The sequence below is a fragment of the Scyliorhinus canicula genome, chromosome 8 (genome assembly GCF_902713615.1).
Source record: "Scyliorhinus canicula chromosome 8, sScyCan1.1, whole genome shotgun sequence".
NCBI classification, from domain to species: Eukaryota; Metazoa; Chordata; class Chondrichthyes; order Carcharhiniformes; family Scyliorhinidae; genus Scyliorhinus; species Scyliorhinus canicula.
The window spans coordinates 72,451,548-72,468,484 of NC_052153.1; the positions used below are offsets into that span (position 1 = coordinate 72,451,548).

Here is a 16,937-nt window from a genome sequence, read left to right on the forward strand (position 1 = left end):
GGCGCCAAAGGCACGTTTGATGCTTGTGGGGGGTGGAGAGGGGAGTGAGCACTACGGCCGTGTTCGGGAGGGGACAGGCCCGCGATCGGTGCCCACCGACCGTCGGGCCAGCGTCTCAAAGCGACCCACTCGTTCCCCTCCGCCGCCCCGCAAGATCAAGCCGCCACGTCTTGCGGGGCAGCGGAGGGGAAGACGGCCACCGCGCATGCGCGGGTTTGAGCCGTCAGCCGTCGTGACGTAAGCCGCGCATGCGCGGGTTGTAGCCAGCCAACCTGCGCATGCGCGGCTGACATCACATAGGCGCCGCCTTGACGCAAGCGTCAAGGCCCGGCAGCCGAGAATAACGGAGTGCCGCTCCTAGCCCCCCGGGTGGGGGTGAATACGGTGAGAGGAGCGGCCTCAGAGGCCGTCATGAAACTCGGCCGAGTTCACGACGGCCTTCCCAATTTTTCCCGGGAGCGAAAAATTCCGCCCTCTGTTCCCGCCGGCAGCGAACCCCCACCCGCAGGTTTCCCATTATGTTGAGTTCTGGGCTACAGACTTTGGGAAGCATATCAAAAACTTAGAAGGCGCAGAGGAGATTTATTGGAATGGTGGCAGGGATGAAAGACTCTAGTCACATGAAGAGCCCTGAGAAACTAGCTTTGTTCCCCTTAGAGCAGAGAGTGTTAAGGGGAGATTTGATAAGTGTTCCAAATCGGGAACAAATAAAGGGAAACTCTTTCTGGTGGTAAAGGGTGGATATCAGATGACACAGATTTAAGGTGATTGTCAAAAGAACCACAGACCACAAAGGGAAAAATAAATTGAACACTATTGATTGTTATAGAATACATTGCCTGAAAGGGTGGTGAAAGTAGATTCAGCATTGACTTTCCTTCAGGAATTGGACAAATACTTGAGAAAGGAAGAACATTACAGGGTTATCGGGAAAGAGCAGGAAAATAACACTTTTTTTTTTATAAATCTAGATTTCCCAATTCAATTTTTCCCTTAATAAATTTAGAGTGCCCAATTCATTTTTTCCAATTAAAGGGCAATTTAGCGTGGCCAATCCACCTACCCTGCATATCTTTGGGTTGTAGGGTCGAAACCCACACAAACACGGGGAGAATGTGCAAACTCCACACGGAAGTGACCCAGAGCCGGGATCGAACCTGGGACCTTGGCGCCATGAGGCAACAGGGCTAACCCACTGCGCTACCATGCTGCACTGCAGGAAAATGAGACTAATTGAATCCCCCCTATCAAAAAGCAAGCACAGTGGACCAAATGGCCCTTTTCTGTATCATTCCGTGATAATGTGAGAGAAAAAGACTGAAACTGGATAATTCAAAAAGAGAGTGGTTTATTTAATCCTAATTAGTGCCACAATCACTGTGTCTCCTGCCAATGCAAGGTAGCCACAAAAATAGCTGCTGATAGGGGCTGGACAGTGGCACAGTGGTTAGCACTGCTGCCTTAGAGTGCCAGGGACCCGGGTTCAATTCTGGACTCTGCCGACTGTGTGGAGTTTGCACTTTCTCCCCACGTTTTCGTGGGTTTTCTTCGGGTACTGCAGTTTCCTCCTATAATCCAAAGATGTGCAAGTTAGATGGATTGGCCACGCTAAATTGCCCACGCTAAATTGCCCCGAGTGTCCACAGATGTGCGGGTTAAGTGGGGTTATGGGGCTACGGTGATAGGGCAGGGGAGGGTGCTCTTTCAGAGGGTCGGTGCAGACTCGATGGCACGAACTGCTCCTTCTGCATGTTGGAATTCCAGCTGTGCATGTGCACATGCGTAGAAAAGCATTGATGGATTTTATCTTTCCAAATTTGGTTTATGTCAGTGGCTATTTTAAATTGTAAATACCATTATAAATTGATGTGGCATGACAAATTAAATGAACAGAGAATTGCAATCATACAGAGAAGAAATCTGAATATAAACAGGTCTCAGAAACTAGCTTCTACTCAGTCTCTCCCAATGATGTTACGGAGTGAACACATGGACCATGTTGGCAGCAAACACAGCCTGCTGCAATATTGAATTCACCACTGGAGGGCACCACAACAGAGTTAAAGAAAGGAAGTAAGGCATTCCAACAACTTGCAAAGAAAGTCATCCCTTCACATTAATTGGTTCCTGGAAAACATACCATGGTGCAAAAAAGTCTGTTGAGGCTCATAATCCCTTCCCAAGATTGCCTGTCCCAAACCTTGCCCAGGACCTAGCTCTCACAGGCTCAACATGGGCTTTGCGTGGGAATGTCCAGGTGCACAGCGATGTTAATGTAAAATGGGAGCAATGCAATGCGAATGCTGGGTTCTAATTAGAGAGTGATGTTAGCATGAAATGACATTGTGCAGGATGACCTTAAAGCAAGGACTTCCTTCATTTGTATAGTGCCTTTTATTTTAATATAACGAACCAAAGTGCTTTGAGAATGAGAGAACAGGCTGAGCAGGATATTTTGAAGAACTAACCATAACACCAGGTCAGAAAGCTCTTTAAAGATTGGAGCATGATGCAGAAGTTGAAGAAGACTGCTGCAATAGTATGTTACATGTATGTCACCAAATGGGGGTGGGGCCTGAGCTCAGAGGGGGTAGCATGCACGTGGAGGCTCACCACTACAATCAAAAATAACTAAGTGTAACAATTGAAATATTTTGAAAAGTTCAGAACTTGGCATAAGAAGACAATTAGAAGAGTGCCTGGGAAGAAGAAAAAAGGACTATTGGGTGAGAGACTAAAGAATTGTAAGACAAGACACAGTACAAAACTCTCCCTCAACCGGGGGGGAGAGCTGGACAGCAGCATCCTTCTCCGAGGCAATGAAAGATCACCATCAGGAAATCAAAACGGGGACATACAGGCCGCGATGAAAGATGTGTCTGCTGAAACTTTGGTGCAGATACAGATTGCTCTCAGCAGGACCGAAAAAAAACTGGAGGCCCAGGAAGCCACCATCAAAGACCTTGAAAGAGCCGCAACTGACCAAAATGACCGGATCGTGGCACTGGAAAATAAGGTGGAGAGACTGGTCCCGACGCAGGGTAACCTGAGTGGGAAGGTTGAGGACCAGGAAAATCGGTCAAAGAGACAGAACCTGTAGATCGTGGGCCTACCAGAAAATGAAATGAAATGAAAATCGCTTATTGTCTGAAGTAGGCTTCACATGAAGTTCCTGTGTAAAGCCCCTAGTCGCCACATTCCGGCACCTGTTCGGGGAGGCTGGTACGGGAATTGAACTGTGCTGCTGGCCTGCCTTGGTCTGCTTTGCCAGCTATTTAGCCCAGTGCTAAGGCAAAGACCCCACAAACTACGTGGCCCAAATGCTGGGGAACCTGATGGGAAGGGTGACCTTCCCTAACCCACTAGAAATCGACAGGGGTCACCGGTCGCTGCGACCGAAACCCAAGGCTGGGGAACAACCAAGGGACATCAGAGCTTAAAGGACATCGATACCAGGACGATAAACAATCCTGCACTGGGCCAGGCAGTCCAGGAAGTGCATTTTGGAAGGACACAAGAGCAGTGTACGCTTCGGAATGTTGTACCCAGCCAAGCTCTGGGTCACATACCAGGGCAAAGAACATTTTTGTACGGCTCCGGCTGAAGCAGATAAGTTTGTCGCTGAGTGTGGGCTGGGGCAGCGAAAACAGGAGAGGCGGGGAAGTGCCCAGGCAATGAACGGCTGCGTGGTAGAAAACCAACAAGAGGGGGTGGGGGAGGGAAGAAAAGAACCTCTCCCCTCCTCCACCCCACCCCCCAACACAACCCGACTGACGAACTATGAGCCGCCACCCGAGTGACTGCTGCAGGCGTAAGAGGGTGGCCCTATACATGCAGACAAGGGCAACAGCAGAGGGAAGGCGGAGGAACATGTGTAGGGAAAGATGGGAAAGGAGCAGACAGAAACGACAGAGATTGGGTGGGATGACAGTAACTCCCGGGAGGAGGGTCACCACACTAGCGTGAGCTGTTTTAAGGGCCTTTAACTGTTTACAGGACCCATGGACAGACAGATCGAACCCCAGGACGGGGAAGACCTCGAACATGGTGAAGGAATACGGTCACTTCATGGGGAAGGTGGGGGCGGTGGGCCCACGGAGGTTGGCGCACCAGTTGAGAAAGCAGGCAGCCACCGGTCTTCAGGGTATCAGACCAGCCAGATCTCTTCATGGGGAGAGGGCGGACGCCCTTGCCTTTGCCTCCCTGATTGCCAACCGAGCAGGATTCTACGGCAGGCAATCAGCAGCACCACCAAAAGCTGAAGACTGGCTGTCCGACCTCTCGGAATTTCTCCAAGTGGAGAAAATCAAATTCACCATCAGTGGGTCGGAAGAGGGCTTCCACAAAACATGGGAGTCATTCATCCGAATGTTCCAAGACCTGTTTGTGGCCAACAAATAAATAAATAAAAAGCCAGTAGCCGGGGGGAATAGCCAGGGCAAGATAGAAAGAGGAAAGCAAGGGAGGACAGGGGAGAGGGAGCAAGGAGAGGTAGCAAAACCCAATAAGAAAGAATGGGGAGCAGCAGTGAAAAAGTGGGGAAGAGAAGGGTGTGTCAGAGAGAGGGGAGCTGGAAGTGTGTGTGTGGGGAGGGGATTTTATGCTGAGCCAGACGGCAACAGACTCTAAATGGAGAAACCTAAGAAGAAACCTTTGTGACTACAATAAATGAAAACAAATGGCAATATATGTAATTTTGAAAATGGCAATAAAAAGATTTTTTTAAAAAAGGTATGTCATCAAATGTGAAGCACAGAAATGGGGAGAAAGAGAATCCACAGCCTGATAACTGGGGAGTGTGGGCTTGGATACAGAGCTGGAGAGATGGGATGGAGAGAGGCCATGGAAGGACTTGTAAATTCGGATAAAGATTTTGAATTTTGTGCTTTGGAAGAAGGGCAGCAGGTGGAGATTGAAAGGTTAGAGGTGATTAGCAAGCGGGTGTCAAGGTAGGAAAGGAGGCAAGTAATGAAATGTCGGATAAGATGGAGTTTGCTTAGGGAGGAGCAGGGGAGTTGAGAAACCAGGGTGTTCGTAAAGTTGCATCAAGGTAATTAAAAGGAAATGAAGTTGAATTTCACTGAAAATGAGTAAGTCAAGGGTAGAAAGAGGCAATGTTTCAAAGTATGGGGCGGTGGTAACAAGTTTGGAACCACACCAAAACTTTTCATCATCTGCTCAGGAACAGAATGGAGATGCTGGTGAGGATAAGGAGATGGAGCTTTTGTCAAACTCTAAATGAGATGCCTTTGGTTTTCTCAATGGTCAGCTGAACAAAGGTTTGGTTCACCCATGGCTTGATGTCAGATAAACAGTGTGGCAAATGAGCAGTGAAAGTGGCTTAAATAATGTTTAAATGCAAACATTTATTTGCTGAAATTGTTCAGATGACCAAGCTAATATGTCTGTAAAACTAGGCATAAGATACAAACCCTTATTTAATTGAAACAAAAATCTGGAAGCTATCTGATATCTAACCGAGCAGTTAATGAAATAATTTAGTGAAGTTCCCTAAAGAGTAAATTTGGAGTAATGTTGATGAATGATTGATGAATAGAAATGGCTCAAATTAAACTATTAATTTAATAGTTATTTAAAGAGGAGATAGTTCAGACACCTGAAAGGCTTAAAGTTGCTAAAACACCAGGATTAGGTGAGATTCATCCAAGGTATCCCAGGGAAGTGAGAGTGGAAATTGTAGAGGTACTGGCCATAATTTTCCAATCTTCCTTAGACTTATTTTGGGGTGCAGGTTGCCCTAGATTGGGCAGGGCATCGGAAGTTTAATTTCACTAGCTTGATGGGGATGGTGAAGGTGGGCTTGCTGAGGTGGGACAATCTCCCTTTGTTGTTAGCGGGTCCGGTATAGGCAGCAAAGCTGAATGTTTAACCGCGATTCCTATTTCTGTTTCAGTCTTTTTACCTAAGGCATTTTCAAGGGGTGTGGACAGCTTGCCCTCCTCATTTGTTTTGGGGAAAGGGGGGGAAGATGGCCAGGATTAGGAAGGTGATACTGCAGAGGGGACAGCAGGAGCGTGGGTTAGGCCTCCCAAATTTGCTGTATTGGGCGGCAAATGCAGAGAAGGTGCAGGGCTGGAGCAGGGAGGGGGGGGGGGGGGGGGGGGGGGGGGCTCTGTGGGTGAAGATGGAATCTGGCTCTTGCAGTGAGTCGGGATTGCGGGCATTGACAACGACGCCACTCCCAATGGCCCTAGGGAAGTATACGCTGAGTCCGGTGATGGTGGACATGTTGAAAATTTGGAGGCAGTTTAGGTAGCACTTTAGGCTGGGTGTTGGGGCAGGGGGATGCCGATTAGGGGGAATCATGGGTTTGAGACGGATGCGAGGTTTCGGGGATGGGAAGAGAGGGGGATTAAGAAAATGAAGCATATGTTCCTGGGAGGGTGATTTACGAATCTGGAGGAGTTGGGCGAGAGGTTTGGGTTGGTGATGGGTGGAAGTTTTAGGTATATGCAGGGACAGGACTTGTTGTTCCGACCTTCCCGATTGTGTTCCATCCTCACCATTGGAGGCAGTGTTGTCAGTGGGAGGCTGAAGAGGGGGGTGGTCTCAGCGATTTACAGGAGGGCTTTAGAGGAGGATGGGGTGTTCATGGAAGGGGTTGCGGCAAAGTGGGAGGAAGAGCTGGAGGTGGCATTGGAGGAGGGATTGTGGTATGAGGTGCTGCGGAAGGTGAATGCCTCGACTGTGTGTGCGAGGTTGGGGCTGGTACAGCTGAAGTTGGTGTACCGAGCACATCCTACAAAATCAAGGATGAGCCGGCTGTTCAAGAGGGTGGAGTATATCTGTGAGCGATGTGGGAGCGGCCCGCGAACCATGTTCATATGTTTTGGTCCTGCCCGAAATTGAAAAGGTTTTGGAGGATGGTGTTCAGCACCATCTCGGGGATGTCACAAGTGGATGTGGAGCCCGATCCCCTCAAAGCCATTTTTGAGGTGTCAAACTGGCCAGAGCTGCAGGCAGGAGCGGGGCAGATGTTTTAGCCTTTGCCTCGCTGAATGCTCGTAGGCTGGTCTTGTTGGGGTGGAGGTCAGCTTCTCCATCCGGTGCCTCAGCGTTGTGGGGGAACCTGCTGGAGTTCTTAACTCTGGAGAAGGTGAAGTTCACGCTGAGAGGAGCGAGTGGGGTTCTCAAATTGGTGGGGTTTGTTCATCATGCGCTCTTGGGAGTTGGTTACTGTTGACTTTTGTTGGGGGGAGTGGGGGCCTGGGCTTTTTTGTTCAGGTTGTTTTCGTATTGGAAAATTGTTGAAAATTTGATGAATAATAATACTTACAAACAAAAAAATTCTAAATGAATGGAGGGGCTGGTTTAGCTCACTGGGCTAAATCACTGGCTTTTAAAGCAGACCAAGCAGGCCAGCAGCACGGTTCGATTCCCATACCAGCCTCCCCAGAATGTGGTGACTAGGGGTTTTTCACAGTAACTTAATTGAAGCCTACTCGTGAAGATGGCAGGACAGAGCAGTTAAAAAAGTCTGTGCCTCACGGCGCCAAGGACCCGGGTTCGATCCTGACCCCGGGTCAGTGTCCGTGTGGAGTTTGCACATTCTCTCCTTGTCTGCGTGGGTCTCACCCCCACAACTCAAAGATGTGCAGGATAGGCTAAATTGCCCCTTAATTGGAAAAAAAACAAATTGGGTACTCTAGATTAATTTTTTTAAAGTCTGGTATGCGGTATGATTTATTAATAGGGGTTTTCCGTACAAAAGCAAGGAGGTTATATTAAACTTGAATAAAACTCAGCCTCAACTGGAGCATTGCATCTAGTTCTGGGCACCACACTTCAGGATGTGAAGTCATTAGAAGGAGTGCAGAAAAGATACTTGAGAATGGTTACAGGGAGAAGGAACTTCATTGCATAGATTGGAGAAGTTGGGCTTTTTCTTTTTAGTGAAGAGAAGATTGAGAGGAGAGTTGATAGAGGTATTCAAATTCATGGGGTCTCGACAGAATAGATGGAGGGAATCTGTCCCCATTGGTAGAAGGGTCAAGAACCTGAGGGAACAGATTTAAGGTAATTAGGAAATCAAACAATTGCAAAAACGTTTTTATGCAGCAAGTGGTTAGAATCTGGAAAGCACTGATCTAGGCTCTGGTGGAGGTAGGTTCAATTGTGCCAGTTGAGGGAATTTGATTATTATCTGAAGAGGTTGAATTTAAGGGCTGTTGGAGGAAGATGGAGTTCCACTAGGTGAATTGCTCCTTCAGAAAACCAACACAGACCAAATGAGCTAAATGGCCTCCTTCTGTGCTGTAACCATTCAATAATTCTATGAATATAATTTATTTCTCTTCTCTTACTCCTCAACTTGTATTTTTGTTAGAAAATTATTTTGTATTCTGACTTCACATAGCCACTAAATTGGTGTTGGCAGCTACTGTAACATGTGACTTGCCCACTGTTACACTACCATCAGTGAAGTTTCCTGAAAATTATGGAGTTAACTTCTTTTTATTTATTTCCATCATTTTGCAAGACAAAAATGTTTTGTTAATAAATTCTGATAATCTGAATGGAAGAATTGGGTGAAAGCAGACACAGAGAGGTAGATATCTTAAAGTTGAGTAAACATCACAGTAATTGTTTCTCTACAGTTTCGCTGTGTGATAACCTGGCTCTCTCAAGAGTTCTTAAAGTTACAAGTCACTTCCCCAACTTCCTTTCAATACATTATTAAAAGAACAATAGCTTCTAAAGAATCGCAATGATGTTTATGGTTCTTCCATTCTATATATAAAAGGGGTTCTTTACTAAGACAATCAACAAATTTGAGCAATATCAACAGTATATTTACCTATTTATTTCTAGATCCACGTGAAAATAGCAAAATGGAGATCCTCTACATACTTGTCCCCAGCATTGCCATTCCACTGGTCATTGCTTTGCTATTTTTCCTAATCTGTATGTGTCGAAACAAGCACAAAGCATCTACACCTTCTCCACAGCGGCGCCAGCTGATGGCATCTCCCAGTCAGGACATGGAGATGCCACTCATCAGCCCTCACAAACAGGTACTTTTATGCTATTGTTAACTGGTTTTCAGTTCGCACGTCAACTTGACATGTCAACTCAATGTGATAACATTGTCAACTGTACACTCACAGCTATGTGTTTGAGAGCGCACTATAGACCAATACTCCAGTGCAGTGATGAAAGGGTCCTCCAATATTGGAGATGCTGTCTTTGTGGAGGGCTGTTAAACTGAGGTACTGCCAGTAATAAACATTCAAGATCCCATTGCACTATATAAAACATAGTTTCAGATTTGCCTGGCTAACAGTAACTGGTCATTCCTGGGAGAACCAGGGCGGCATGTGGCGCATTGGTTAGCACTGGGGCTGCGGCGCTGAGGACCCGGGTTCGAATCCCAGCCCTGGATCACTGTCCATGTGGAGTTTACACATTCTCACCATTTTTGCGTGGGTTTCACCCCCACATCCAAAGATGTGCAGGTAAAGTCGATTGGCCGTTCTAAATTGCCCCTTAATTGGAAAAAAAAATTGGGTACTCTAAAGTTAAAAAAAATATATTCCTGGGTGAGCCAAAGGAAATGACTGTTAATCAGGCTTACCCTTAAGCAGGGAAAAAACAAACTTTATCGTTCGCCAGATGGAATACTAGTGAGGGCTCAATCTCAGTTTGAATTTGGTAAAGTAGCTGGAATATTTGCTGGTTTGAAACTAGAGGAAGAAATTCACAGTGGTCCTCACAGAGACTTGTGGCAGAAAATAGTCGACATGTATCGTTAGCTTAGTAAAAGTTGTATATCTCTTGTAAAGTGAATGGGAATCGGGGAACATCTCCACTGGTTGGAGACATACCTAGCACAAAGAAAGATGGTTGTGAGTGTTGATGGACCATTCATCTCGGCCTCAGAAAATTGCTGTGGTTGTCCCTCAGGGCAGTATCCTTAGCACAACCATCTTCAGCTGCTTCATTAATGACTTTCCATCATAAAATCAAAAGTGGGAATGTGTGCTGAATATTATATTGTTCAGTACTATTCACACTCCTCTTATTGAAGCAGGAGCTGGAAGCCTCTCTGTAACAGCACTGTGGATATATGTGCACCACACAATTTGCAGCAGTTCAAGAAGGTGATTTGCCACCACCTTCTTGAGGGTAATTATATATGCTGTCCTTGCAATGATGCCCGCATCCCATGAATGAACAATAAATTATTAAAAGTTTCAATTTTATACAGCAGTTAAAGTCCAAACGCTGTTTCCTCCAGAGCAATCTTTTTTTTTCCTTTTCATCTCGTGCTGGATTCAGAGGGTTGGTGCAGACTTGATGGGCCAAATGGCCTCCTTCTGCACTGCAGAAATTCTAATTATATATGGTGGACTACACGCTTGTTAAAAATGCTTATTTTTTGCTGATAAATCTATTTTAGCTGCATTAATAAAACTGTCCAGGTTAGCACTCATAAATACAGCAAGGAGTAACCCAAAATCAAAAGAAACAAAAAGAAATGATTGTTTTATTGCACTGCCCAATTCCACTGGCTTATTGAAGACTTCAATTTGTGATTATGTAAATTAATTTAATGGGAAACTTTAATTGTAATCTGACCAGCCCAATTTCAAGCCCATTATGCAATGCGGAAATTCTACCTCCTTGATATTTTTGTTAACTGATTTCTGTTGGATTATCCTTCTAGGGGAAATTGAAAGATATCTGTCTATCTGCGGTGCGATTTATGGAAGAACTTGGAGAGGATCGATTTGGGAAAGTATACAAGGGACATCTGTACAGCACAGGCCCTGGTGAACAGGCACAAGTTATAGCTATTAAAACTATGAAGGATAAAACTGAAGTGTCACTCAGAGAAGAATTCAAACATGAAGCTTTAATGCGATCCCGGCTTCAGCATCCAAATATTGTTTGCCTGCTTGGCATAGTGACCAAAGAACAGCCCATGAGCATGATCTTTAGTTACCCTTCCCAGAGCGACCTCCACGAATTCCTAGTGATGCGATCACCACATTCAGATGTTGGAAGTAGCGATGATGACAGGACAGTGAAGTCTGCACTGGAGCCAGCTGACTTCCTGCACATTGTAACTCAGATAGCAGCAGGCATGGAATATCTATCAGGCCACCATGTCGTACACAAGGATCTGGCTACTAGGAATGTCTTGGTCTGTGATAAACTCCATGTAAAAATATCAGATTTGGGAATTTTCAGAGAGGTTTATTCTGCAGATTACTACAAGTTGATGGGAAATTCACTTCTACCAATCCGCTGGATGCCACCTGAAGCTATCATATATGGCAAATTTTCTGTTGATTCCGACATATGGTCTTTTGGGGTAGTGGCATGGGAAGTATTTGGCTATGGCCTGCAACCATATTGTGGGTATTCCAATCAAGATGTCATAGAAATGATAAGAAACCGTCATGTATTGCCCTGTCCAGATGACTGCCCAGCCTGGGTATACAGTCTGATGCTGGAGTGTTGGAATGAATTTCCTTCAAGAAGACCACGGTTTAAAGATATCCACACAAGACTCCGAACGTGGGAAAATCTGTCCAACTATAACAGCTCAGCTCCTCCTTCTGGGGGCAGCAATGCCACACAGACTAGCTCCCTCAGCACCAGTCCAGTCAGTAATGTGAGTAATGCGAGATATGTTGGACCAAAGCAAAAAACACACTTTCCACCCCCTCAATTCATACCTGTAAAAGGACAGATACGGCCAATGGTTCCACCACCCCAATTGTATATTCCAGTAAATGGCTATCAACCAATGCCAGCTTATGGTGCCTATTTGCCAAATTATTACCCAATGCAAATCCAGATGCAGATGCCTCAGCAGTTACCCCCACAGATGGTTCCAAAGACAGGTTCCCACAACAGTGGAAGTGGCTCCACAAGCACGGGCTATGTAACAACAGCGCCTTCAAATACGTCTGGTACCGATCGTATTGCTTTGATCCAAGACCAGCCAAATGGCACAGAAGATGAGCCTAATGAACCTACTGTTGTAGATGAAGCACCTGCATCTGAGAATGTCCAAGGTGACGAAATGTTGGTACCAGAAACGGAACTACTCGGTGATGCTGACATAGCACAAACAGCTGATGTGGAAGTGGATACAGAAGCATGAACTATTTCTTCCAGAAAAAGATGAGGCCACAATCATTACTAACACATTAGTAATAATAAAAAAGAATGTGAAACAGCAAAGTATTAAACCTATTATTTTTCTTTAAAAAGACCATCTCGGTCCATTAATTACACAGGTTCAATCTAACTGTACCCTGTCTTTTTATATTAGACTGCCCTCAACTTTGTCATTCACAGCTGGCACAGTAAGAAAGCCAAGATTCTTGCAATTTATACTCACTATTCAGTGCAATGCATGCAGGCCGCAAAGGCAGATTTGAACTGAAAAGTGTTCTGGAGGTTCATGACTCGACAGAATAAGCAGTTTCGATTTTCATTCTGTTGCTGTGCAACTTTACATTGTCGAGCAATACCTCATATTTATATAACGCAATAACCAATATGCTGACACATTGAACTGTATTAAATAAACTTTCTGAAGTAAAAGCTAATGCATGGGGAAAACTAGCAACAAATATCCTCCAATTTTCAATGGAGGTACTTTCATTGTACATATTTGTACACTTGAATGATGTTACTCCATAGTTTTATAAACATTTTAGTAGCATGCAAGGAAAGGATATTCTAATGACTCCCAACAGTATTGTCAACCCTGACCACCGGTCGTCTGGCTTCCAGCAGTCGATCAACTCATGACTGAAGTGGCACAGTCTGGGCTGTAAATAACCTGAAGAAATGTACATCGGGGAATTAAAGGAGAATGAATGAGGATTCCAAAATATCCTCCTATTTTATGAAAGAGAACTGGTGTGCAGGTAGCTACTGTGTGGCATCCAATAGCAACACTGAGAAGGAGCAGATATTATATACCAAACTACATGATTAATGTTTCATATTAACTAGAAAATGACTTTTAACTGCCTTGTTCTATATTTTACATGTAAAATGTCAATTCATTGATTAAAAGTGTCCACTTTTAAACATTAAGTGAAATATCCTTTGTAAATACAAAACACATGAACGCTCACTTTTTAACAGAAACCCTGCTATTTCTTAAACTGTCATTCTATCTTTGCAAACTATATTGCATATTGGATCCATTATTTTTATTTGTTACCTTTTTAAAAAGAAATATGCTGTACAGAAAATGAATTTTGCATTTTTAAAAACCTCCAGGCTTTAATTGTAATTTATGTTTCATGATGTTTTGGACATATACCTGCAATGAAACAAAAGTTTGATTTTATAATTTAATTGTAAACTTACTAAGTAAATACTTATTCCACTTAGTTTAATTTCCCCTTTATTGAATGACCTTTACATTTCCTGTTTAGTTTATATGGAGGTAATTGCTAAACACACCAGAAGATTTGCATTACTGTAATGAGCGCACTGTTTATATATTTTGTAAACCAAACCACGTAGCATTTCAAATAAAGTGATTAAAAACCAGACATATGCAGTTTCTTGTTAAAGATTGTGTTTTTGCTAATAAGCTACAATTAGATAAGGTGCAGGGTACTGACTTCTATACCTTCAGATGAACAGCTTATGACATACATTTAAGTAATTGGTTTCACTGATTTATTTTCATGCAATTCTGTCATCCTTAAATAATCCAATTTGACAGTTTTTTTTTCTCATTTTAGAACAGTCTAAAATTCAACTTTATTCTTTTACGTTCTAGTCTGCTGTGTGCGAGTCTAAAGAACCGATAGCAAAGATCAACAAGCATCCAAGACTACAGTAACTAAACTGGGAGAGCTCATTCCACTTTACTATGTGAGAACCATCACCAACTGCCCCAATGATTTTAAACTACAGGTTTACATCGTTTTTGTAGTTACTGAACTGCAGGACTCACAAAAAACAGTAACATGTTTAGTGTTTAAAGCAAAAGGTACACATAAAACACTGCTACTGATATTATAACTCAACATTTTACACCAAATGGCACAGTTATTGAAAACAATGGTAACTCCTAGCACAGTTTGGGTGGCAGAACTGTCTGTGATATTCATTGATTTGTAGAAAGCCCTATAACCTGATGGCAAAAATTATGTCCTCTGCTCACTTGCCCATGGCAACATACAACTCATAAGCCTTACATTCAGGTAGAAATGTGCGTTATTCTTGCACCCCCCGCCAATACCCAACTTTCATATTAGAAGTGTTAATTGTAATTTATGTTTCATGATGTTTTGGACATATACCTGCCTTCAAGAAATAGCAGCATGATGCCATCACTAGATGGGAAGTGTCATGTGATCCATGTTAACATGTACTAGATGCTGTGGTATGAAGATGCAAGAGTTCAGCTCCTTTTTCACCAACACACCTTTAATGGTTCAAACTCACTCTGCACAGAACTCTACAGATCATCACAAGCTCCAGAGTCCACCTGAAGCCCCTTTACATATCAGTGTCAATCATTGAACACTTAACATAAATGAGACAATCATTGAACACTTAACATAAATGAGACAACTAATTGCAATGTCTCTTAACCCATTACTTAACAATCCACTCACAGTTTCACTTTGGCCTGTGAACAAAACAGCATATGCAGCTCTGCTGCTGATGTATTCAAATATTCTTATGTGCCCAGTCTGAATAAATGAACCCACAACAAGGTAATGAGTGATTGATGCCTTTATATCATTTTAAAATATGACGTGAAGTAAATGGACCATTTACAGAAAAACTGTTTACAAGCTGATAACTTACCGTAACACCTTTTTGGATTTTGGGAGACTGCTCATTGCAAACCCAGAGACTCCTGTCATTGTCTCCAAGTGGAACAACCTTGCACCAATAAAACACTCTAATTCTTTCCTTGATCTCTAACTAACAATCAAATCACTTTGGCTACTTACTGTCAGGCAAATTTCAGAACAGGTCACAAGACTCTGAAGAGGAGATCATCAATGACGCTAAATTTAAAGCTACAGCCCCAAAATATAATAATCTTATAAACCTCATAATTGTAACACTGGGGATTAGCTATTCCCAGGAACATAGGAAAATATGGTCAACTAGCATGAACCTTGGGCAGCATGGTGACGCAGTGGTTGCACTGCTACCTACGGCGCTGAATACTCTGATTCGATCCCAGCCCTGGGTCACTGTCTATGTGGAGTTTGAACATTCTCCCTGTGTCTGCGTGGGTTTCACCCCCACAACCCAAAGATGTGCAGGATAGGTGGATTGGCCATGCTAAATTGTCCCTTATTTGGAAAAATAATTGGGTATTGTTTTTTTTTTAAATAGCATGAACCATGAAAGATAAGAAACAAAACATTATAAACCCCAGAAATCTGTTGCAACTGGATTACAACACAAGAGGATGGTAGCAGTATTGAGGCTGATGCCATTTTAGAGCTCAGTGTTGTAATAGGGATGTCAACATTCTGATATCGGCATAAATGAGCTCTTTCTCCGCTACCAAGCTTGCCTAACTATAATAAAGTACAGCATATCACCACTGACAGTGGGTTAAACAGATCCAGCCCTCAGCAAAGCATAGGCTGACTTGTGCTGAAAGCACAGTAAGAAGTCTTACAACACCAGGTCAAAGTCCAACAGGTTTGTTTCAAACACGAGCTTTCGGAGCACTGCTCCTTCTTCAGTGCTCCGAAAGCTCGTGTTTGAAACAAACCTGTTGGACTTTTACCTGGTGTTGTAAGACTTCTTACTGTGCTCACCCCAGTCCAACGCCAGCATCGCCACATCATGTGCTGAAAGCATAAGCATAGGTATATGTTGTTTCCTCTTATTCTCTAGGATCCTGGCATACATCCAATAAGAAATATGCTATGCCATCACCCTCTTGGGCTTTGCAGTATATTTGCTGAATACAAATTAACAAAAATATGGTCATATTGTGGCTGGGAATAGTGGCCCAAAAATTTGTTCAAATATTGCCAATTCATACCCATGTTATATAATTTTCCATAGGCAGCAGGAAGTCATACAAGATGGATAAGTTACACCTCAACAGGGCTGGAGCCAATGTTCCTTTCACATGGTTAACCAGTTGTGTGGGGGAGATTTCAAACATCAGGGAGAGAAGCAAAAGGATGAAGCATTTGTCACATTTAACAACATGAACTTTTGAAGTATAAATCTGAAATTGACTCTTTAAAACAACATAGAGTTGAGGTCAGGTGACCTTTTCATTCCTGCCAATACAGATGGAACTACAGCACCCATGAGATAATCATGTCTGGACAAGTCTTGACAAAGTCAATAAAATGCAAGTGAAGTTTCTGGACATATCTCTGAAAAGTTATTCAAATGCAAATTACCCTTCCTGTGGTTAATGGCTGTACTTCTCCAACAGATTTTTTAAAAAACTGGGTTCACAATACTGTTTGCAGACTCTTCAACTCCAAAGTTGAAATCCAAAAACAATTATCACAATGATATGTGAATGTGACAATCCGATTTCTGTTTGACAATGGCCTCATCATCAGAAACTATATGTGAGGACAATGGAAAGAGATACTCTGGTCAATGACAAAACCTAGGTTTCTGATGAGGAGGTTGGGGATTGGGGGGTGGGGGGTAGAGAAACATCTAGAACAGTGAAGCACAATTGCTTCACAGCTCCAGGGTCCCAGGTTTGATTCCCGTCTTGGGTCACTCTCTGTGCGGAGTCTGCACGTTCTCCCCGTTTGTGCATGGGTTTCCTCCGGGTGCTCCGGTTTACTCCCACAGTCCAAAGATGTGCAGGTTAGGTGGATTGGCCATGCTAAATTGCCCTTAGTGTCCAAAATTGCCCTTTGTGTTGGGTGGGGTTACTGGGTTATGGGGTAGGGTGGAGGTGTGCAGAAAAAGGG

At 43.7% G+C, this 16,937-nt stretch overlaps 1 protein-coding gene across 3 annotated transcripts in view; it reads left to right on the top strand.

Annotated features, from left to right (window-relative positions):
- ror2 (receptor tyrosine kinase-like orphan receptor 2) overlaps nucleotides 1-13,550 on the top strand; it is a 323,434-nt gene extending 309,884 nt beyond the window's left edge. For all 3 annotated transcript variants that reach the window (XM_038804721.1, XM_038804722.1, XM_038804723.1), the window contains 2 exons: nucleotides 8,833-9,035; nucleotides 10,688-13,550. In XM_038804721.1, coding sequence (XP_038660649.1) covers nucleotides 8,833-9,035; nucleotides 10,688-12,136 — 1,652 coding nt within the window. In that variant the 3' untranslated portion in view covers nucleotides 12,137-13,550. The remainder of the gene's footprint in view (nucleotides 1-8,832; nucleotides 9,036-10,687) is intronic.
- The last annotated feature ends 3,387 nt before the right edge of the window (nucleotides 13,551-16,937 follow it).